Source organism: Lygodium microphyllum, chromosome 8, assembly GCF_053477565.2.
Source record: "Lygodium microphyllum isolate KBCC chromosome 8, Lygodium_microphyllum_v1.1.10, whole genome shotgun sequence".
Taxonomy (NCBI): Eukaryota; Viridiplantae; Streptophyta; class Polypodiopsida; order Schizaeales; family Lygodiaceae; genus Lygodium; species Lygodium microphyllum.
Genome location: NC_141142.1, coordinates 107,223,487 through 107,246,175, shown reverse-complemented (window position 1 = coordinate 107,246,175; position 22,689 = coordinate 107,223,487). Strand labels below are relative to the sequence as shown.

Sequence of the window (22,689 nt, the reverse complement as noted above, 5' to 3'; positions counted from 1 at the left end):
AGCCCCTCAGACACATCCACGATAGCAGAGAGCAGGAGGGCGAGCGACGGACCCCCGGCAAAGCACCCCACAAACCCCCCCCCCCCCCCCGCCCCCCTCCCAGCTCCGTCCCACCCGGCACGATCAGAGACCTCCACATCCACCACCCACAGAGGTGTCACAAGCTACCTCACCCAAGATCCCACAGCCCCCACACCCACCACCCCCAAGATCCCACAGCCCCCAAACCCACCACCCCCCCCCCCCCCCCATGGATCCCGCCCCGACCCTAGCCCACAGCCTCTCCCTTATAGGGCCATCGCCCCCCCCCAACACCCGCGTCATACCACCGATCACCCCACCATCCCTCGATCTTCCTCCTCCCCCGCCGATCAGTCCCGCTGATCCTCACCCAGTACAGTGACCCCACCCGGCCCATCCCCCTCCTTCCCACATGAGGTGACGAGCCTCATATGCCTATATCCTCCCCTCACCAGCAACCTAGCCCCCCCCCCCCCTCCCCACACAGCCACCAGCTCATCTGTCCCTACCGCCCGTCACACTTTCCCGAGACAGGGGCAGTTGTTACCACAGGAGTTTCTTCCACAGTTCTCCGTGGTCCTACTTGAGAGTTGCGAAGCATGGAGAGTTTCCACTACCTCTGGAGGTGGGGATCTTCGTGGTTCACAAGTCAAGGAGTGGCAAGGTCCAGTTACTAGCACCACCAGATGGACCAAACTATGCTTTCTTCCTTCAGACCTCTAATTCAGGAGACATGACGATGACACAGATAGAGGAGGAGGTGAAGGTCCAGGTGGCAGACCACATCTCCCAGTGGATGGGAGGAGGACTAGCACTCTTTTCCAAGTAGTGGCCAGGTTGCATGATGGACATTAACTAATGGGCTGCAGTGGAGGTCCCACATCTGAACATTATTTTTCAAGCCCCTCCTTAGTGGAGAGCACCGATGGATGTGATCGAGTGGCCCCTCGCGCACAAGCTACCCGTTTCTACTAGTGTACAGATTCACGACTCTCAGTCTGGCTGATAGATGCCCTAGTGGTACCACCTGGAGCATCTATTACCCCCATGGTCTGCCCAACCACCATGGGGGAATGGAGTTCACCTTCCAAACCTGCGACAAAGCTTATTCGCATACCCCATAGCTCTTCTTCTTCATCAGCAGCTTCCACACCGAACAGATGCCTGTTCGGTCAGTCACAGGCTTCCCTACGAGTCTACATCTAGCATTCTAGAATGCGAATAGCCTTCACTATAGTGGGAAACCTAGTTTCAGGAAGTTGATTTTCGGCAAGAGTTGCAGCCTGCCCTCGCCAGACGGATCAACATCTTACTTCTGCACGAGCATAAGCTCACCCGCGCCCACGCCCATCGGGTAGGGAAGGTACTCCCAGACAGTTCACACACCTACTAGGAGTACTGCATCGGTGCCCATGGCAGAAGTGGAGGCGTATGCAACTCTATTGGCCCGAGCGTCACTACCTGTGTACGTGACCACGGGAAAATTGTGGCGAGGAGGGTCTTATGGATCAGATTGGATATTGGGGACTTGTGCCTTGGAGTCCTCAATGTTTAAGCCCCTATTGAGGTTAGGGCACGCAGCAGGTTTTGGGTGGTGATTGCAGTAGGACTCCCACAGGTGGACTGCTGGATTGTTGGAGGAGACTTCAACAACCTGGAGGCCTTTAAGGACCAGCAGGGCAGAGGCAAAGATTACTAGGGTATGAGAGGGGAGGAACAGGAGGCATGGGAGGTCTTCCTCCTCGCAGTAGGAGCATGTGATGCTTGGCGGGACCCAACTTTCCACAGGAGGGAGAGATCACTGGACTTCTCCTTGGGATACATGCGGCCGGGTGGAGCTCTTCTAGAGTGGTTGGACAGGTTCTACGTGGGAGAGTGGGGGTGCTCTCGTGGAGGCCAAGTAGGGCATTTGGTTGGCACCACTTTGTTTGATCACTACCCGTGGTCCTCCTTACACTTGATGCTCCAGTTTCATCCCTAGACACGCGATCCTATTGAATCCCTGACTCAATCTACAAGAGGGAGGAGGTGAGGAGGCAGATTGAGCAGCCCTGGACTAGGGAGTGGGACAGGAGGGACCGGATCGCAGAGGAGGTTGCAGAAGTCCTAGCCGAACTGAGCAGGATCTACCAGGAGGCAGCCCTATAAGACAGGCAGTAGAGCTGGGAGGAGGAGAGAGCACTCCGGCGAGACCTAGCAGCCATGCAGAGACTACTCCAAGAGACACCAGGGGATCCCACTCTCCAAGCATGAGAGGTGTGCGCACGGGCAGCCCTCGCCAAACTCAAGGATAGGCGCTCGGAGTTTTCCTTGCGTACCTAAGCAGTCTTTTGGGCGCGGAAGGGGGACATGATGTGCAGGGAGTTTTTCTAGGTGCATCAGCCTGGCACCTCAGAAGATCAGATTTACAGCCTCCGTGATCAATATGGGAGGATTCACACTAGCCTAGATGAGGTGATGGAGATTGCCACTGATGACTACAGACACCTTTTTCAGCAGGAGGCAGTCTTAGCCAGAGGACAATGCTGTAGAAAGCACGTCTAGGACCACATTCCGTCCCTCATCACAGAGGAGATGGGATGCTCCCTCCTAGACCCCTTCACAGAGAAGGAATTAGAGGAGGCTTTCCATGCACAGGACGGGCAGAAATGCCCGGGTCTTTCTAAGGCCTTCTTCACTACCTACTAGGAGGTGGTGAAGGACCCCCTATTGCTGGCCTTTTAGGAGATCTTCAGCTCAGGACGGATGCCAGGGAGTCTATTGGCAGGTCTTATCAGTCTCCTCCCCAAAGGGGGATACCGGTTGGAGCTATACCAATGGAGACGGATCACCCTGTTGTCAGTGGCCTATAAGGCATTGGGTCAGTGGCTTGTAAGGCATTGGCCAAGATGATCGGTAGGCGACTCCGCCCCGTGTTTCCAGACATCATTCATGACACAGAGACACGTTTTGTCCAGGATAGGAGCATCCTAGACAATGTCTTCACCTTCTTCGAGGTGACTAAGTGGGTCCAGCACAGTGGTCAGGGATTGACTGTACTTGGAAACCTATGACAGGGTCGACTAGGACTTCTTAGAGGGCACCATGGTGAAGTTGGGCTTCCTCCACGCATGGATCCGCGAGGTTTCTGCAGTTTTTAGATTGGCTACTAGCAGGGTTCTCATAGGTGGCAGAAGGGGGGAAGGAGTCTAGGCTGGAGAGATCGGTCTGGCAAGGCTATCCTCTTACCCTGTATCTGTTCCTACTTTTTGCAGAGGCGATGTTCTACTTCCTCCAGTCACGTGTGAGCGGGCTACGTAGTCTTCGGCTTCTAGTGAGGGAGAAGACAGAGCTGTTAGATTCAGAGTATGCAGATGATACCTCCCTTTATATAGAGGATGATGAGTTGATGCTGGAGAGAGTGAGACTAGCTCAGGAGGTGTTTTGCACTAGAGCTGGAGCGAAACTCAACTGGCGAAAGTCGGTTGGTGTTCTTACGGACCAAGACTCTAGCATGGAGTGGGGCATCCACTTGGGATTCAGATGGGTGTGTAGAGGGCAGACCGTCCAATACCCAGGGTTCCAGGTGGGACTCGATATCACTCCTGCCCAACATTTTCTTCCAGTTCTTCACTCTATCAGGTGGAAGCTCACCTACTGGAGTACTGCCCGCCTTTCCTTAGTGGACCAAGCCCTGGTGGTCAACCAGGTTCTCCTAGCGATAGCCTAGTACATTGCCTCGTGTTGGTGCTTCTCGTCATCCTGCATAGTTCAGCTTTGCTGGCTAGTGCGGAATTTTCTCTAGGCTGGCTCAGACGATTCCAAGGATTCTCGGGCCAAGCTAGCGTGGGCGAGCATCATCCGGTATCGGTCAGAGGGAGGGCTTGGGATCATAGACCCAGAGTTCCAGAGCCTTACCCTTTTGGGCAAGCTGGTAGTCCGTGGCCTCACACCAAGAGGGCAGACCTGGAAGGTCCTTCTATAGGAGAGTCTCCAAGAGTGCAGACCAAGGCTTGGTGGTAATTGGAGGCCATCCTTCAAATGGATCTTCACGATGACCCAGATCACGCCGCCCAGATCCTCCTTCCTCCGCAGCCTACTTTGTGTGTGGTAGGGCCTCCGCAAGGCCCTAATTCAGAGCCCCCCAAGATGCCAAGAGCAGATAGACTGCCAACCGGTGGTCTGGAACCCCCAGGTCAAAGATCCGACCGGGATACAGATTGGCGAGCGCCCCCACATCCAGTGGCTGGATAAGAGGCTGGCCCTGCTCATACTATCAGGACGTGACGCGCGGTTTACAAGATGGTGGATCAGGAGGTGTTGCAACAGGCATCAGGTTGTCAGCGAGGAGCTGAGTTGAGGAGAAGGAAGATTGACGCAACGATCCCTCAGGAGTGGCATGACCCCTCAATCCGAGAGCCGTTGGATCCTAGCGAGGTGCAAGCCGCTAGATTCCCACCAGCAAATATCCCCCTTAGCATTCAACCGTCGGATGTTTCTTGCCTTGGAGAGATTAGCCATGATGCGTTTGCATCGAAACCGCGGTGTTATCATCCATTCCTCTCGTGCGTGAGTGGTATTCTAGGTACAAGTCCTCCTACTCATGGATGAGTACTCTACGCTTCATCCCTCGATTACCTTGCAATAGGAATTGCAATTTGCCTTTAATAGGCACTAGCCTCCTATTATTTTCCCCACGAAACCCTACCCTAATCCTCTAGGATTTAGAGTTTTCGCGTAAGTCGAGTTTTGTTAGGCTAGATAATTCTAGGCCCTATTTAGAGTTCCTCCTATCCTCATTATCCTACTCCTTTGATTTTCCTTGCGGAAATCATTACAGGTAGAGAGGGCGGCGCCCCCTATGGGATTTTCTTCACCGTGGAGGATGGGGGGCGTTTAGTCCTTGATAGAGGGTAGCACGATGAGGAGATCATTGTCCTTCCTTGGAGGAGGATTCGTGTGGTTGGTCTCCAGGGGAAGACCTGGCATCTGGACCCTTATGTGTTCCGGGTGGAGTTCCGGGAGTGGCGCCTCTGGATATGGGAGAGTAGGCCACTTGATGAGCTGGAGTGGGACCCTGGAGAGTGGCTATGGTTGGCCACTGCGGTCGCCAAGAAGCCACTGAGGTTCTTGGAGTACACAGCCGTGAGATCGTAGGGAGTCTTACAGGATGGCCCATCTGGAAGGCACGCTGTCAAGAGGTTTTTGGCAGGGAGTGCCTGCGAGTCTCGAGCTCGTCAGGAGCTCCGTTTTCACTTTTTGCGCACCTGGGGCGGCCAGGACATGTCCTTCCTGATGCAGGCAGGCAGCCCAAAATGGGGATACACCCCCCCTCCATGGCTTCTTGCCCCCATCCCCCCCAAACCCCCTTGAGAGGCTTGTATACATGATGTATTCATGACTTTGCATCAGCTCCAGCTAGTCTGTTGAGCATGAGCACTCTGTTATAATCAGCCTTTTCAGTAATATAATTAGCCACATTTTACTTGCAAAAAAAAAAAAAAAAAAAAAACAGACCATCTGAGGGGCAATATAAAAAAAGATGCCCAAGTCCTACATCCATAGGAAGGGCTCTCTTCTCCTCATACTCTCACAGCTACACTGAATCCCCTCCCATCTTCCACAGAGCATGGATGATTTCTATTCAGATCCTTGAAAGAGTCTCCGCTATGAATACACCTTGAAGGTCTATAGCATGCCTACACTTCATGGCCCATGTGTAGGATAGTAATTCCACTTAGAGACACATATGATCTAACATTACAGCTCATCAGATTAGCTGTTCAGCCAACCATTATATTTATGACGTACTTAGTAGTCCCTTATAGGGCCTTTTAAGTACCTTGTATTTTACATCAAGGATTTCTTCTGAGGTGCTATTAATAGAATTTTCTTATGGTGGGGGCAAAAAGAATGAAACCCTCAACCAGTATAACCCAACTCCACATGGTTGTTGATATGGGGAAAATTTTTTGAATGGAGCATCAAGGATTTGAGTGACATTGTCAAACAAAAACTCCAGTTTGGAACCTATAGTACATTCTCTTTCACTAGATTGTTTTTTGACACATTTTTGTAAGCCCTTTCCTTATTTTCTATGCCTTCATTTACCAAACTATACAAACATAAAGATGAAATGAAAGCAAAGGTGAGTGGTTTGCCCTTTCATAGAGCTCCCCAATCATAGAGAAACAAAGCTGATTTCATAAGAGATATAAATCACCACTCTCATTCTATGCGTTTAAATCTGTGAAAATGATATACTCAAACCTTGAAGTCACCACTGTCATCCATTGCATAAAATACTGTCTCAAAATTCTCTTCCTCAATTTTTGGTAGAGTCCTGCCAAAACATTGCATAACATATTACTAGTGTCAGAACCTACTATGACATGCAACTTGGCCAGGGTAGGATTTTGCATGCTCCTCCAAATCACAAAACCTTAAAAAGCTCCTAAACCAAGATATGAGTCAATAAATTACACAAGACTTGAAAATAAGGTGCAAGTAACCATGCCAAAAGGTAACAATCTTGTATTGAAACCATTACTAAAGAATAAGAATTTCAATGATAGATGTAAATAGAAGAGGCAATGTAACTTTTACTCAACATTAAACCTCCTTTAATCTATAATTACTAGCATGCACAATAATACAAGTATGATAGGCATCAGAAAGGTGGTCACAAATTAGATGAAGTTCCCAAGATCATACACCATGGCAAAATAATTCTAAATAAGCGTGTGTATGTGTGTATGCACACGGTTCTCAAATCACGTCTTTCCATGGTGATGCTTGGTAGAGTTTTTTTATTTGGAAATAAGCATGCTTGAAGAGGAATTGCATCTTTTGGTTGTGCACCTATGCTCCCCCAATTGAAATAATTCCACACACGTTTTCCATTCTACCCTTATTCCCACAATTTCATAGATATCACACACAACTACAATCATTAGCTTTCCTAAAAAACTTGTTTTAACAAACAATGTTGCTCAATGGATAAATTCATTGTTGAGAGGATGTGTTATAAAAGGTGTGTATTTCGCGTTGTGTGATTTTATAAAGTTCAACATCCAGAAGCTATTTAAAAAAACTGCTAGACCTCTCTCCTCTCTTTTTTGGAAAACAATATTTTCATTGGTCTCTAAACAAGGATTATCAGAGTTTGATGAGACATAATTGCCTAATATGCATTGAAGTGTCTTGATTGAATGGGCAGAACTTCCACTATGGATAGCTTCCATGGTGCAAGTTATTTGTCATTCTCAACCCATAAATAGATTTTGCATAGTATGGGATGTGGATATACAGACACCTCCATCTATAGCAGTAGAGATGGAAGATATGAAATTTGTTTGACAAACCTTTTGAGTTGAAATTGGGTGCCTTTGCACGAGTTCGGTATTTTGCCCCAAGAAAAGAAAATTTTATTAATAACACCTCATAGAAAATCCCCTTGAGGTAAAATACAAACTACAATGAACTTTGTAAAGTGTAGCTAAGTACATCACAAACGCAAAGGTTGTGTGAACAATCAATTTGGTAGCCTATCATGCCAGACCATCTAAAGGGCAGATGGAAAAAGGTGTGGAGTCCCAAGTCCATAGGAAGGCCTCTTTTCTCCTCCCTCGTCATCTTGTCAAAGCCACCCAGCATCCTCTCTCATCTCCTCCACAAAGCATGGATGATCTCTATCCAAATCCTTGAAGAAGTCTGTACTATGGATACATATTGAAGGTATCATGGGTACATGTCGTGGTCTTGAATGATGTGAATTTATACGAAGTATAGCAAATGAATCCACAACTGTTAGTAGGGCTAATGCCTTGTGGAACATTTCAAAAAATTCTCTCAGAAGAGTCTTTTTAAACACATCTACCATGAGATTCTATGTAGGGACGTAGTCCAAGTGGATCTCTCTAGCATGGAGCATTTCCTTAACCTTGTGATAATGCACTCTAACTATCATTATAGATATGAGGGGGTGATTGTTGTACTACATGTAGACCAGCCAAAAGATGCTGAAGCCATACATTCCAATGATGCTTTAAAGTTTTGTTGTGCTCACCTTTGCAATTGCAGGTGCCACCACTGTCTGCTCCTTGCTGAGCCAAGAAACATATGCATCCCGAGTGAAAGTATGCAAGAGTAAACAAGAACCTCCAACAAAAAAGCAGTAAGGTCTAGCTTTCCCTGACCTTGCTTGGCAGAGGATATGCATCATTGGGCTGTAGGGAAAGTCATGGAAACTAGATCCACGCATTGCTTAGGTGGACATTCACGAGTGGCAAATGGGGATGTGGGAGGCTCAAGCCTTGGATGAGTTGGATTGGAATTTGAGACCCGAGAGAGTGGAGCTGGCCAGCCTCTTTAGTTACATACATTTCAGTTTCTTATCCAACATGACACGGATTTATGGACATACTGACGCAGGATGATATAGACTGGGCCCCCAACCTGAGCTGGTAGTGAGCATAACAGAGTATCATAAAATCTTTCAAGCATACCTTTTGGAGAGATCTAGGGGACACCTGGCAGCCACGTCTCCTTCTTCCTCTAGCTAGTGGTCTATGGGGGTCTTGCAACAGGCAGCTAGTTGGTATAGATGCAACAAGATGAGGCTTGCAAATGTTGCCCTGGTAGTGCATGGCCATCCCAAGCATTGTCTACGGTCAATGTGAGGCCTCTCAACTGGTGAGAGAGGACTTGTAGGATCCTCTGCCAAATAAAGCCCAACCTTGGATGTATCACATAGGAAGCTTTCAGCTGGAAATTAGTCAAGGGGTAACATCTATGCTATGAGGTGGAGATGCAGGACATGATCTTCATGATAGATGCGAGTTCATGTGTTGTGATGGGTTCTGCTGCCTGCAGTCAGCAAGTATTAGAGTCATTGGCATCATGATGGGAGGTATGTGAGCTTAGTTGGAGCCTCACAAGGTGAATGCCTCTTGCCAACCCATACTCAGCAAAAGGAGCCCTACCGTATATGCCATCTTGGCAAAGCTTTGTTCCTACATCAGCCACTGCCTTCATGGGTATTGAGAGTGTCTTCTGGGAGATTTTCGGCATCAACAAGACTTTGACACTGATCCTTCACACCAGGATGACCATAGCCTGTTTTTAACACTATGAGATAGCAACCTCCTGTAATGTTACAGTCCACCTTGGTTTCCTTCCCCCATTCCCTTGGACGCCTTGAGAGGTCCTAATCACATGATTTCAAGTTATAGCTACACTAGGTCATTGAGCACTAGTACTTCTTTGCGCTTTCTTCTGAGCAGTTTTTTTTTTTTTTGCAAGTAAAATGTGGCTAATTATATTACTAAAAAAAAACTGATTACAACGGAGTACTCATGCTAGACAGACAAGCTAGAGCTGATGAAAGTCACCAATACATCATGTATACAAGCCTCTCAAGGCAGTCTGGGGGGGATGGGGGCAAGAGGCCATGGAGGAGGGGTGTATCGCCATCTGTGGCTGCCTGCCTGCATCGTGAAAAACAGGTCCTGGCCGCCCCAAGTGCGCATGAAATGACATCGGAGCTCCTGACAAGCCCTGGACTCAACCTGCACCTGATCCCATCGGCCGCGGAGGGAGTGGATGATGGAGGTCCAAAGCTCTACCAAGGTCACCTATACTCAAAGTCTCTCTCCGCCGAAAGCCTCCTGACACCGCACCTTCCACATATGCCAACCAGTAAAACTCCCTATGATCTCCCATACCTCAGAGTGGTCTGTTGTGGGCTCCAGAACCTAGCAGATGGGTAGAGCCTCCAAACCGACCACTGCGCACAACCCTGCCTCGATAATGAATATCGTGTCCTGCATTCTGGCCTCATATAGAAGGTGGCGGCCTGGCTGATTGCTTGCCAGCAGAAAGCTCCCCATGAGATACATCCAAGGCTGGGTGCTATACGGCGAAGGATGCGGCATGCTCCTCTCCACACAAGTTGTGCCGCCTCACATGACCAAAGGCAGTGCTTTGGTGTTTCTAGAGGCTGCTGTGTGCAGCGGATACAACCTCCCTCCTGCATCTGGACAAGCCAACTTCTCACCGCCAAGCCTCCAACTATCCCAACGGCGCACCAGAAAGTCCGTCGGAAAGGCTCAGTGATGCCATGCTCCGCCCAGTGCCTGCTACGAGACAGCACCCAATCCATATCCTCCTGTATCAGTACGTGTCTACCAATCCTGGCGGTGTACTCCAAGGGCCTCGGTGGCTTCTTGGCGACTGCTGTGGCCGGCCATAGCCACTCTCCCGGGTCCCACTCCAGCTCATCAAGTGGTTTGCCCTCCCAGATCCAAAGGCGCCACTCCCTAAGCTCCTGGCAGAAGACAAAAGGGTTCAGCCGCCATGTCTTCCCCTAAAGGCCAATCACCCTCCTCCATGAAAGGACAACTATCCCCTCATCCTGCTACCCTCTGTCAAGGGCCAAACCCCCCCTCCTGTACGGTGAAGAGGATCCCAGGTGGAGAGCCGCACACTCTACCTGCCACCTGTAGGGGGATGCCTGCTGGTGAAAACCTAGCGGCACATACCTCCCCGGGCTCTATCGGCTCTCGCCTCGGGGGAGCAAGCCACTCCTGAGGTATTGTTGAGTCTATCTCTCTTCTCCTCAGCTCCACTCCTCTCTGGCAGCCAAGTACTCACTGTAGCACCTCCTCATCCACCATCCTGTACACCTCCTGTCATGTCCTGATGGTACGAGCCAGGCCCGGCCTCCCAGCCAACCCACTGGATGTGGGGGCGCTCGCCAATCTGTGCCCCTTCCGGATCTTTGGCCTGGGGGTTCCAGATTATCGACTGACGATCTATCTCCTTCTAGCAGCCTGGGGGGCTCTAGATTAGGGCCTTACGGAGGCCCTGCCACACACGAAGCAAGCTACGCAGGAAAGGTGATCTGGGCTGATGTGAAGATCCATCTCAGGGACGGCCTCCACTCACCGCTAAGCCTCGGTTTATAGTCCTGAAGACCCTCCTGCAATAGGACCTTCCATGTCTGCCCTCCTGGTGTGAGGCAACGGACAACTAGCTTGCCCAAGAGGGCCATACTCTGATACTCTGGGTCTATGATCCCCAGGCCTCTCTCTGACCAATGCTGTATGATGGTCGCCCAAGCCACCTTGGCCATAGAATCCCTAGAGCCGTCTAACCCGGACCAAAGGAAATTCCGCACTAGGCGGGGAAGCTGCACTACGCAAGACGAGGAGAAGCACCAACGCGAGGCGATGTACCAGGCCGTCGCTAGGAGGACCTCATTAACCACCAAGGCTTGGCCTGCTAGTGAGAGGAGAGCCGTACTCCAGTAGGTCAGCTTTCTCCAAATAGAATCTGGGACTGAAAGAAACTGTTGGGCAAGAGTGATGTCAACTCCCACCTGGAACCCTAGGTAATGAACGGTCTACCCTCTGCTCAGCCATCTAAATCCCAGGTGGACACCCCACTCCGTGCTAGAGTCGGGGTCTGTGAGGAAACCAACCGACTTTCGCCAAGTTGATTTTCGCTCCCGCTGCAGAACAAAACACCTCAAGAGCCAGCCTCACTCTCTCCAGCATCAACTCATCGTCCTCTATGTAGAGTGATGTATCATCTACATACTCTAAGTCTAACAACTCAGTCTCCTCTCTCACAGGAAGTCGGAAGCCGTGTAATCCACTCACGCGTAACCTAAGGAAATGAGACATCGCCTCTGCAAAGAGTAGAAACAGGTACAAGGCCAGGGGGCAGCCCTGCTGGACCGATCTCTCCAGTCGAAACTCCACCCCTCGCCTACCACCTATGAGAACCCTGCTGGTGGCCGATCTGTAAAGTGCGGAGACCCCACGAATCCAAGCCTGTGGGAGACCCAACCTCACCATGGTGCCCTCCAAGAAATCCCAATCCCCCTTGTCATAAGCTTTTTCGAAATCCAAGAATAGTACGGCCAGTCTCTGCCCACTATGCTGCGCCCACTCTATCGCCTCAAAGAAGGTGAATACATTGTCTAGGATACTCCTATCCTGGACAAAGCCTGTCTGTGTGTCATGGATGATATCTGGAAGCACAGGGTGTAATCGTCTACCAATCATCTTTGCCAGTGCCTTATAGGCCATCACTAGGGGATCCTTCACCACCTCCCAGTAGGTGTTGAAGAAAGCCTTAGAGAGGCCATCCTCTCCCGGGCATTTCTGCTCGTCCTGTATATGGAAAGCCTCCTCTAGTTCCTTCTCTGTGAAGGGGGCTAGAAGGGAGCGTCCCATCTCCTCTGTGACGAGGAACGGGATGTTATCCCAGACTTGCTGTCTGCATCGCTGCCCTCTAGCTCAGGCTGTCTCCTGCTGGAAAAGGCGTCTATAGTAGTCGGTGGCAATCTCCATCAGCTCGTCTCGGCTAGAATGAGTCCTCCCATACTGATCTCGAAGGCTGTGTATCTCCTCTCCTAAGGTGGGAGGCTATTGCATCTGGAAAAACTCCCTACACATCTATCCCCCTTCTGCGCCCAGAACGCTGCTGAGGTGCCGAAAGAGAACTCCGACCGTCTGTCCTCTAGGCCAGCAATGGCTGCTCGCATACATGCCTCCTATTGTCCGTGGAGGGTGGGATCCCCTGGTGCCTCCTGTAATAATCTCTGCATGGCTGCAAAGTCCCGCCGCAATGCTCTCTCCTCCTCCCAGCTCTGCTGCTTGGCATGTATGGCTGCCTCTTCGCAGATCCTGCTCAACTCAGCTAGGACCTCTGCAACCTCCTCTGCGATCCGGTCCCTCGTGCCCCACTCCCTGTTCCAAATCTGCTCTATCTGTCTCGTCACCTCCTCCCTCCTATAGATCGAGTCAGGGATCCACCAGGATCATGTGTCTAGGGTAGATCCTAGGGGATCAAGGTCAGGAGAACCAGGCAATGGTCAGACAAGGTGGTACCCGCCAACTGCCCAATCTCGCCTCCATGAGAGCCTCCCCACTCTCCCACATTAAACCTGTCCAACCGCTCCAGCAGAACTCCACCTAGGCGCCTGTATCCCTAAGAGAAGTCCAGTGACCTCTGCTGCCTATGAAAGGCAGGGTCTCTCCAGGCATCACGTTCTCCTACTACTAGTAGAAAGACCTCCCATGCCTCCTGTTCCTCCCCAACCACGCCCTAGTAGTTTCTGCCTCTACCCTGCTAGTCCTCCAAAGCCTCCAAGTTGTTGAAGTCTTCTCCAACAATCCAAGAGTCCACCTCTGGGAGTCCATCTGCGATCTCCACCCAGAACCTGCTACGTGCCTTGACCTTCGTAGGGGCATAGACATTGAGGACTCCAAGGCATGAGTCCCCAATATCCAGTCTGATCCATATAACCCTCCCTGCCACTATTGTCCCGTGATCTCGTACGCAGGCGGTGAGACTCGGGCCTATAGAGGTGCAAACGCCTCCACTCCTGCCGTGGGCAACTACGGTGTGCTCCCAGAAAGTGCGCGAGCTGCCCGGGAGTACCTTTCCTACCCGCTGGGCCTGGGTGGCATGAGCTTGTGCTCCTGTAGAAGTAGAATGTCGATCCGTCCTGCAAGGGCAGGCTATAGCTCCTAGCGAACAATCAACTTTCTGGACCCACGTGCCCCACTGTAGTGGAGACTGTTCACATTCCAGGATGCAAGGTGTAAGCTCATGGGGAAACCTGTGACTGACCAAACAGCATCTGTTCAGTGTGGAGGCTGCTGATGAGGAGGAGAAACTATGGGGCATGCAAGTACGCTTTGCCACAGGTCTGGACTGTGAACTCCAATCCCCCATGGTGGCCCTCGGCCGGACCATAGGGCTGATAGATGCTCCAGGTGGTACTATCAATGCATCTATCAATCATGCTGAGAGTCGTGACTCTGTACACTGGTAGAAGCGGGCCGCCTGTGCCAGGGGCCACTCGATCACATCCCGCGGAGCTCTCCACTGTGGAGGGGCTCGAAAGATAATGCTCAAGTGTGGGACCTCGACACCAGCCCACCAATTAATGTCCATCATGCAGCCAGGCCACTGCTGTGCAAACAGTGCTAGTCCTTCTCCCATCCACTGGGAGATGTGGTCCTCCACTTGACTCTTCAAACCCTCCTCTATCTGTGTCGTCGTCCAATCCCTTGAGTGAGAGGACTGAAAGAAGAAAGCATAGTTTGGTCCATCCGGTGGTGCTAGTAGATGGACCTTGCCGCTCCTTGACTTACGAACCATGAAGATCCCCACCTCTAGAGGTAGTGGGAACTCTTCGCGCTCTGCAACTCTCAGGTAGGACCATGGGCCAGTGCGGAAGAACTCCTGTGCCAACAGCTGTGCCTATCTCGGGAAAGTGTGACGGGCGGCAGGGGCAAATGAGCTGGTGGCTGTGTGGGAGGGGGAGAACTGCTAGTGCGAGCGGCAGGGGAGGTGGTAAGGGGGAAGAAGACCGAGGGATGGTGGGGTGGTCAAAGGTGTGTGGCGAGGGGGGGGGGGGGCTTGGGCTGTAGAGTGCTCAGCCGAGGGGGCGTCGCTCGCCCTCCTACTCCCTGCTGTCAAGGCTGCGTCTGCGGAGCTAGCTGCGGCCCCCCTGCCATCTCCCTCTCTATCGTCTCTGGACCGGTGTGAAGCCGTCAGCGTTAACCTGTGGGCCTGTCAATGCAGCCGCCTTGGCTCTGAAGCGCGTACAATCTGCTGCCTGTTGCCCAAAGTCATGGCAGCGCAGGCACTGCCCTGGTTGCCCGGTCATAGTGACCTGCTGCCTAAAGGAGTGACCTCCTGCCTCTATCTCCAGGAACTTGGGTGTACTCTTTATGTCTTTCACGGCCACTAGTACCTTGGGGACTCCTGCAGCTGTCACAGCATCCGCGAAGGAGGCAGGAAGAACTGTGCCGAAGATCCAACCAAAGTCCTCCACTAACTGGCGGTACTCTACCGCTAGTCCGGGGAAAAGTAAAGTGACTGGGTGTCTGAGAAATCTGTTGTGGAGCTCAAATGACTCCACTGTGAAACCGCTGTACCAGGGAACCATGTGAATGACCCCCTTCATGGAGGCATTGGGCGAGCTCTCCACTAACTCACGAGCTACGTCGGCAAAGGTGAGATGAACCATGAAGATCCCATGGCCCATGAGGACTGCCTCCACGATCTGCGCTGTGCCAATGCGCAGTGTGGAGTGGAGCCAATCCCGAATTTGGGCCCTAGCTAGAGAGTGTCCTATTACCTGACTAAAAAATCATCGTTTCTTAAAGCTCCTGCTCTGTGGCGCGGATGGCCAAGAGCTGTTCCTCAAAGAGGACAACGCGCAAGGTGTTTGATTGGGGGGCACTCGCAGAATGCACCAGCGTCTGACCAGAGGTTTCCATTGCGCATCCCTACTGAGAACCTACCAAACACAGTGCTATACTACCAAAGGGGGGAGTGTTGCTGCAAATGGAGGGAGCAACCGGGGGGAGGGCGATGGCGAAGAGAAAAAGGCGGGAGGGGGGGGGGGAAGGAATTCTGTTTTCTGATGCCGATAGAGGCGCCGTGCACCACAGATTCTGTTTTCTGATGCCGATAGAGGCGCCGGGCGCCACGCATGATGGAATGGGAGGCCTGTAGGCAGGTGGCCGCAGGGTGGAGGAGACGGGAGAGAACGCGGGTGAGGTACCAGGGCCGGGAGGGGTGGGGATCAGGCATGGGGCAGGTACCAGGGCGTGGGGGGTGACCGGGGCGGGGGGGAGGTGCCAGAGCAGGGGGGGTGGGCTGGGCACAGCGTGATGGCGGTAGCCACAGGGCAGGGGGCTGCACAGAGGGGGGGCAGCGTGTTGGCGAGGAGGGAGGGGCGCAATGTGATGGCAAGGAGGGGGAGGTGCAGCTTGATGACGAGAAGGGGGGCGGGGGGGGACTGGGGAGGCGCGATGGCCAGTCAGCGGGGGCGCAGTTTGACGAGGGTACGGGAGTGAGGGCAGCGGCGCGCTGGTAGAAGCTTCACTCCTTACTATTGAGATGTCTTAACTATAAAACTTTCTTCTGAGCAGTATAATTAGCCTCACTTTATTTTCAGAAAAGGAAAATCTCAAATATAAGGCTGGTGACAGCTTGTTCACCCTTGTATGAAAAACACCTGTATTTGTTCAATGCTTTGAAAAGAGACACACATTGCCCAACATCCAAGTAACCACGCCTCTGCGATGAAATAAACCACAAAGTTACTGAGATGTTGGATAACCAGGTTGTAACCAATACCAACTCCAAATCAAGCACTCCATAGAATTCAACAGATAAACAAGTTCCAATATCAAAAAGTTCAAAAGGACTCATTTTCCAACAACACATGAAAGGTTCTAAGGTTAAAATTGCAAGCACAACTTGCATAAACACACAATGCCTTTGCGAAATAAACTGAGCACATTGTACATGAAGGACATGATTTGTGTTCCAACTTCCAATTTGGATATGTGAATTCTCCATAAATCATGTGTAATCCTCTGCTCAGCTGTGACTACAACCTGCTTCTCTTCCCACTCTGTCTCCCATCTGCTGTTCTCTGCCCACTGCTTTTCTTCTTTGATCACCTAGTCTCTGCCTGTAAACCCTTGCTTCCCTTTTCCCCACTAAGAGCAGTTTTCACATACCCACCTTTGCTGCATTTACCATTCTCTGCTCACCATCTCCAACTCTTTTCTCACTGCAATTTTCTCTTCCTGGCTGATATTCCCACTGCCTTTCACTTGAAAGCTTAGGCCTGTATTTTCTCTGCCATACCTGTCTGCAACCCTTTCTTTCTCCTCAATTTTCTTGGGTTCCTCTTACTTTTTGCACAACACACAAATTCTACTGACAACACTGCAGTGACGAACATCGCCTCAATTTTCTCAGGTTCCTCTTTCTCTTTGCACAACACACAAAATTCTACTAAAGGCACTACAGTGACAAACATGGTTGAGAAAGAACACAAAGCAAATATCCTAAATTATGTAGAACATAACATATAAGGAGATAGGTGTCTCCCTACTCTCAAGGGAGAATTTCTAGTGCAATGGTCGTAAGAAGAGCCAGTAAAGCAGTCTATAATGTCAAACCATGAAAGGATTGATAAGATGGAAGAAGGTGCCTGAATCACAAACTTCTACACATACCTCTTACATCCAGACGCCCTCTAAATCACCCTGTAGTCTGTTCCATCTGCCTTTGAGGTGTATATGATCTCCTAACAATATCTTGTGGTCCACTCTACCTCCTGCTGAGTGATCATATACTCAAAAGGATGTAGTAATGAGATAGCTTAGCATGTATACGTGAGGGGTTGGGATGACCAAATTGAGTCCTAGTCATGCTCCTAGCCTTGGTCATACTTGAGGGGATGGAATGAAGAAGGTAAGGCCTGTTGAGAAACAACTTCTTCAGTATAGTCATCTCAGTTAGGGTTTCACATTGACAGCCCCAAAAAGGGCTGTCGCCCTCATTCTAGGCACTTTATCAGTGGCCACCCACATAGCGGGGTGCTGCCCTAGACTAGCAGGGGCCTACTTGTAGGCCACCTCTCCCCTCATTCTTATATCATCTCTCGCATCATTTCACACACACTCTCTCTGTCATTTTGACACCCTTCTCTCTCCTCGCCACTACTACTCATACCTTACCGGAGGACATTGTAGTTCATGGTTACCTTCCACCATCTCCACCTAGCATAATCTCCCCTACATCTGGAATCAAGACATAGGCTTGCTTTGCACTCTAGGAAGATCTCCACCATCAGGCGTCACCTCTCCCACACCTGCTATCATCTTGGCTTCTATGTTTAGATTCAAACGTTCCTATGCACATTGCCATCATCCCACAGCCTGCTGGTACTTGCGTTTGCAATCTGCCTTCACTCCTTCCATGAGTTATGAATAATAAAGAGAAGAACATGATAGTACTCTACTCTCTGTGTGGGTTTCAAATTTTTGTGTCTTTCTCTCTCCCTCTAAAAGTTTACATGGTATCAAAGCCAGAGGTTAGCTCGGTTTCATAGTGCACAGGAGCTCAAACTTGAAGGATCTAGAGGCTAGAATCACAAATGTTGAATCACTCTTATATGTGATTTTGAACAGGTAATTTTCTATCCAAACCCCCAACAACCTCGATGGTGATATGTTGTGCTGTCAGCTCCTAGCTCATGCACCCCAGGTATTTGTGTTTTGCAGCCTAGCCCACTTCTTGGCATCAAAGGACTGCGATTTGCTTCCTCGACAATCGGTGATCATCTTCTTCATCCCTGATGGTATCTAAGGACTGCACTTCGTGCTCCCCCCACAACTCCCCTTCACCTTCTAGTGATTACTTTGATAGCCCACTGTCCGGAGGATTGTGCTCGGCTCCCTTCACTACGTAGATTCCCTATAGATATTGATGCTTGACTCAAAAAGGACAATGCAGTCATCTTCTAAGCTTGAGATCTATTGTATAAGCATTTCTTCACATAGCATGATTCAATGCTTCATAGTCATCTTCTTATGTGTTTTTAGAGTTTCTCTTCTCTCTCAATGTTTGCCGTACACACTCTTTGTTTCTCCCCGCGAACCCTATTGTCTCTCTACTTCGTTGTTTATTTCGACAAGGCTTGGCCATGTAGCTAAAACGAGGCATTATAATAATTTCCACCAACTTTTGTCATTCCTATTTTTTGCAAATTTTATCCCAAGACAAAACACACATAGGAGTGAAAACAAGTTATCAACATTATTATTCAAGTATCCTAGTCTCCTTCCACTTGTCCAACTTCATTGCATGTGGTTGGACAAATACCTTTTGTAGTTTACCCTACTTTTATTTCTTCCCTATGTGCCATGACAAAAGTTTTTTCTTTTTGTGGTAAAAAAAAGTGCCTAATTATATTACTTAGAAGAATTTTACAAAGAAGTACATGTGCTCAATAATCTAGCTGGAGCTGTCTCAAAATCTCAAAATAATCAAATGTACAAGCCTCTCAAGGCTATTTGGGGGTATGGGGGAAAGAGGCCATGAAGGACAAGTGTACTACCACCTAGGATTGCCTGATTGCATCATGAAAAACATGCCATGCCATCCCAAGTAAGTAAGAACTACTGTTGAACCCTCTAACAGACTTGAGACTCACCCTGCAGTTAGTCCCAACGGCTACAAAGTGAGTGGATAATGGATATACAGAGATCTACCAAGGTCACATATACTAAGAGGCCCTCACCACCAAAAATCATCTAGCAACATGCCTTCCACATCTGACACCCTATAAGGCTCCCAATAATCTCCTAAACATCTGAGTGTGATGCCATGCACTCCAATTCTAGCGGCTAGGCAATGCATCTAAGCCAACCATAGTACAAGATTTTGCCTTGATGATAAAGATTGTATCATGCATCTTAGCCTCGGATAGTAGGTGGTAGGGCTAGCTGACTTACTCCTAGTAGATGGTCTCCCTAGGATATACATCGTGAAGGGAGTGAGCCCTTGAAGTGGAAGCATGGAGTGGAAGGAAGAGCTATGGTGGAAGAAGCAAGAGCAGGAGAGATAGATACAAGATGTGGGAGCTCCAACAGTCACAATGTGTGACCAGCTTTCCCTTTATTCAAATGTCATTGAAAGAATAAAGAAGTACTGTCAATGTAACTAATACACGAGTGGCTAGGCACAGGCGCCTTTACCCCCAACAACCTCCCACTTAAAGGTGAAATTGCCCCTAGTCAGGAGAAAACAAGAAAAAGGTAACAATGTACAAATGTACATAAGTACAATAGGATGAGGAAAGACGTCATCTCATCCAACGCCCATCAACTTCCCAAGGAAGGAAAAACGCTCTGCTGAGAGACTTTAAGTGAGTAGATCTAAAGGATTTTGGTTAGTTGAGATCTTGACAAGCTCAATGGACTTGTCCTCAAAGACCTCTCTAATAAAGTGATAACACATCTCAATATGCTTGGTCTTCGCATGGAAGACCAGATTCTTGGCCAATTGAATAGCACTCATAGAATCCGAATGCAGTGTAGGGACCTCATCAGAAATGCCAAGGGTACCAAACAGTCTAACCAAAGAGCCTCCTTGCAAGCCTCAGTGGCTACAACATACTTTGCCTTTCTAGTAGATAGGGCCCTACATTTCTGCACCCTAGACATCCCAAAAACAACATCTTCAACAAAAGTGAAGACATAGCCATAGATGGACTTCCTATTGCCTGCATGTCCTGCATAATAAGAGTCAATGTGCCCCACAACTCTTGTATCCTAGCCACCATAATATATGCATATAGTTGCTTTGCCCTTCAGGTACCTCATGATACCCTTGACGACATCCCAATGCCATCGGCCAGGTGTAGCCATATAGTATACCATAACTCCCACTTCAAATGCTATGTCAAGGCAAGTGGGTATCATGGCATACATCAGACTGTCCACTGTGGATACATAAGAGATCTTGGCCATCTTGGCCTTTTTTTTATCAAACTGCGGACAATTGGCCTGACTAACCTTCATATGGAAAGATAAAGAATAGTCAATAGGCTTAACGTTTTGTAGATAAAAACCACTCAAGGACCTTCTGAATGTACTTCTTCTATGACAAGTAAAGGAGCCCCTTCAAGCGATTGTGCATAATGCGCATCCCAAGCATATGTGAGATCTGTGTCCCATGTCCTTCATCTCAAAACTCTTCTTGAGTACCTCTCAAGGCATCCAACTTATCATGTGCACTCCCAGTAATCAACATCTCATCCAAATAGAGGAGAAAATTCATAAGGCTGCCATCATGAGGCTTCTTCGTGTATAAACACAGATTCATATCACTATAGGAATATCCTTGTGAATGCATAAAAGCATCAAACTTGTGGTACCATTCCCTAGGTGTCTACGTAAGGCCATAAAGGCTCTTTCTCGATTTGCATACTAGGTGGTCCCTGCTAGATTCGGCAAAGCCCTTAGGCTACTCCATGTAAATCTCATCATGCAAGTCCCCATGGAGAAAAGCTATCTTGATATCCATCTGATAAAGATCCAAGTCAAGCTGAGTAACCAAAGGCAGTACACAACAGGAGAAAAGACTTCATCAAAGTCTACACCATGCTCCTACTTAAAATCCTTAGCAACCAATCTCACTTTGTATGCCAGCTTAGGGTATCCAAGGATACTTTTCAACTTGCACACCCACTTGCATGGCAAAGCACATTTTCTGCTAGGCAAAGGAACCAAATCCCACGTATGATTTTTCTGTAGTGAGTTATACTTTGACTGTAGGACTCTCTCCCAAGAGTGAGTACCACCTCTGCACATGGCCTCATCATATGTAAGAGGCTCACCAACATCTATCGCACCATAACATAATCCATAGAGAGCTCAAACTGCACAGGCTGTTGTCTATCCCTAGTAGGCTGCCTCAAAACATGCTGTGGGGCTTGTGCATCATGGGGAGCATCAGGGACTTGGGCCACTAGAGCATCAACCGCTGTTGCACGCTGCCGAGTTGGCTACACAGTAACAGGAGGCTCCTCTTGAAATATACCCTGCGGACCTCAACGACATGCTCAGGTTGCTTATGCATTTTCTCCTCATGGAAAACAACATCATGCCTGTGGATAACCTTTCGAGCCTGCAGATCCCATAAGCCATAACCCATCTCACTTGCATCTCCATAACCAAGAAAGATGCATTTCCTAGACTTAGGATCCAATTTATTGTGCTTGTCCTTGGGAACATGGCAGAAAGCCTCACAACCAAAGACACGCAAATAAGCATATGAGAAAGGTTTTTCAGATCATACCTCCTCTGCAGCAGTTGATAGTCACCAGCAGCAGTACATGGGGACTCATTAATCAAGTGTATAAAAGTAGTAACTACCTCAACGCAAAAGTGTTGTGGTAAGCCTGCTTGGCTAAGCATACTACGAACTTGCTCCTGAATCATCTTATTCGTACGCTCATCCATACCATTTTGGGGTGGGGTGTACGGGGCGATCAACTGACACTTAATACCCCTCTCCTCACAAAACTGCTCAAAGGCTTATCCCCATTATCTGAACTAAGGTATTTCAGCCTATTCTCAAATTGGTTCTCAACCAAAGCAAGCCAACGATGGAATGTAGCCAAGACTTCTAATCTCTGCTTAATAGGATATGCCTAGACCTTATGTGTATATTTATCAATGAAGGTAATGAAATACTTCGCACCACCTAACGACTTACAAGGCATGAGACCACATACACCTAAATGAACAAGAGTCAAAGAGTCACCCATGCGTATCATATCACACTTTTTATGTGTATTACGTGTCTATCTACCATATAAATAATGATCACAAGACACACAGAATTTGTAGTCAAGAGGTGAAAAATACTGCAAATGGGGACACAGTTTTATTCCTTTCAAGGATATGTGCCCAAAGCGACGATGCCAAAGAGATACATGTGGAACTGCATCCACTACTAAAATATCGTCAACTAACCCGGATACAAGCAAGGGATAGAGAGTATTGGACTTAGCATCACGTGCAATGACAAGATTCCCACGGGTAATCTTCCATGAGGAATCACCAAAGGAGACAATATAGCTTGCTTTATCCAAAGTGCCAGTAGAGATAAGGCTCTTTCTAAGAGCCGGTACATGACATGCATCATCAAGAGTGAGCGCGCTACCTAAACCAAACTACAGCTGGACATCACCAATACAACCGATCTCTAATGCCAAGTCATTATCTAAACTAGCAGATCCAGTCACATTGTGATAGGAGTGAAACCAATCTCTATGAGGGGACACATGAA

At 49.0% G+C, this 22,689-nt stretch overlaps 1 protein-coding gene across 2 annotated transcripts in view; it reads right to left on the bottom strand.

Annotated features, from left to right (window-relative positions):
* TPC1 (two-pore channel 1) overlaps positions 1-22,689 on the bottom strand; it is a 208,311-nt gene that overhangs the window by 71,761 nt on the left and 113,861 nt on the right. For both annotated transcript variants that reach the window (XM_087683338.1, XM_087683337.1), the window contains 2 exons: positions 16,049-16,110; positions 6,271-6,343 (listed from right to left, as the gene is read on the bottom strand). In XM_087683338.1, the coding sequence (XP_087539464.1) occupies positions 6,271-6,343; positions 16,049-16,110 (135 nt within the window). The remainder of the gene's footprint in view (positions 1-6,270; positions 6,344-16,048; positions 16,111-22,689) is intronic.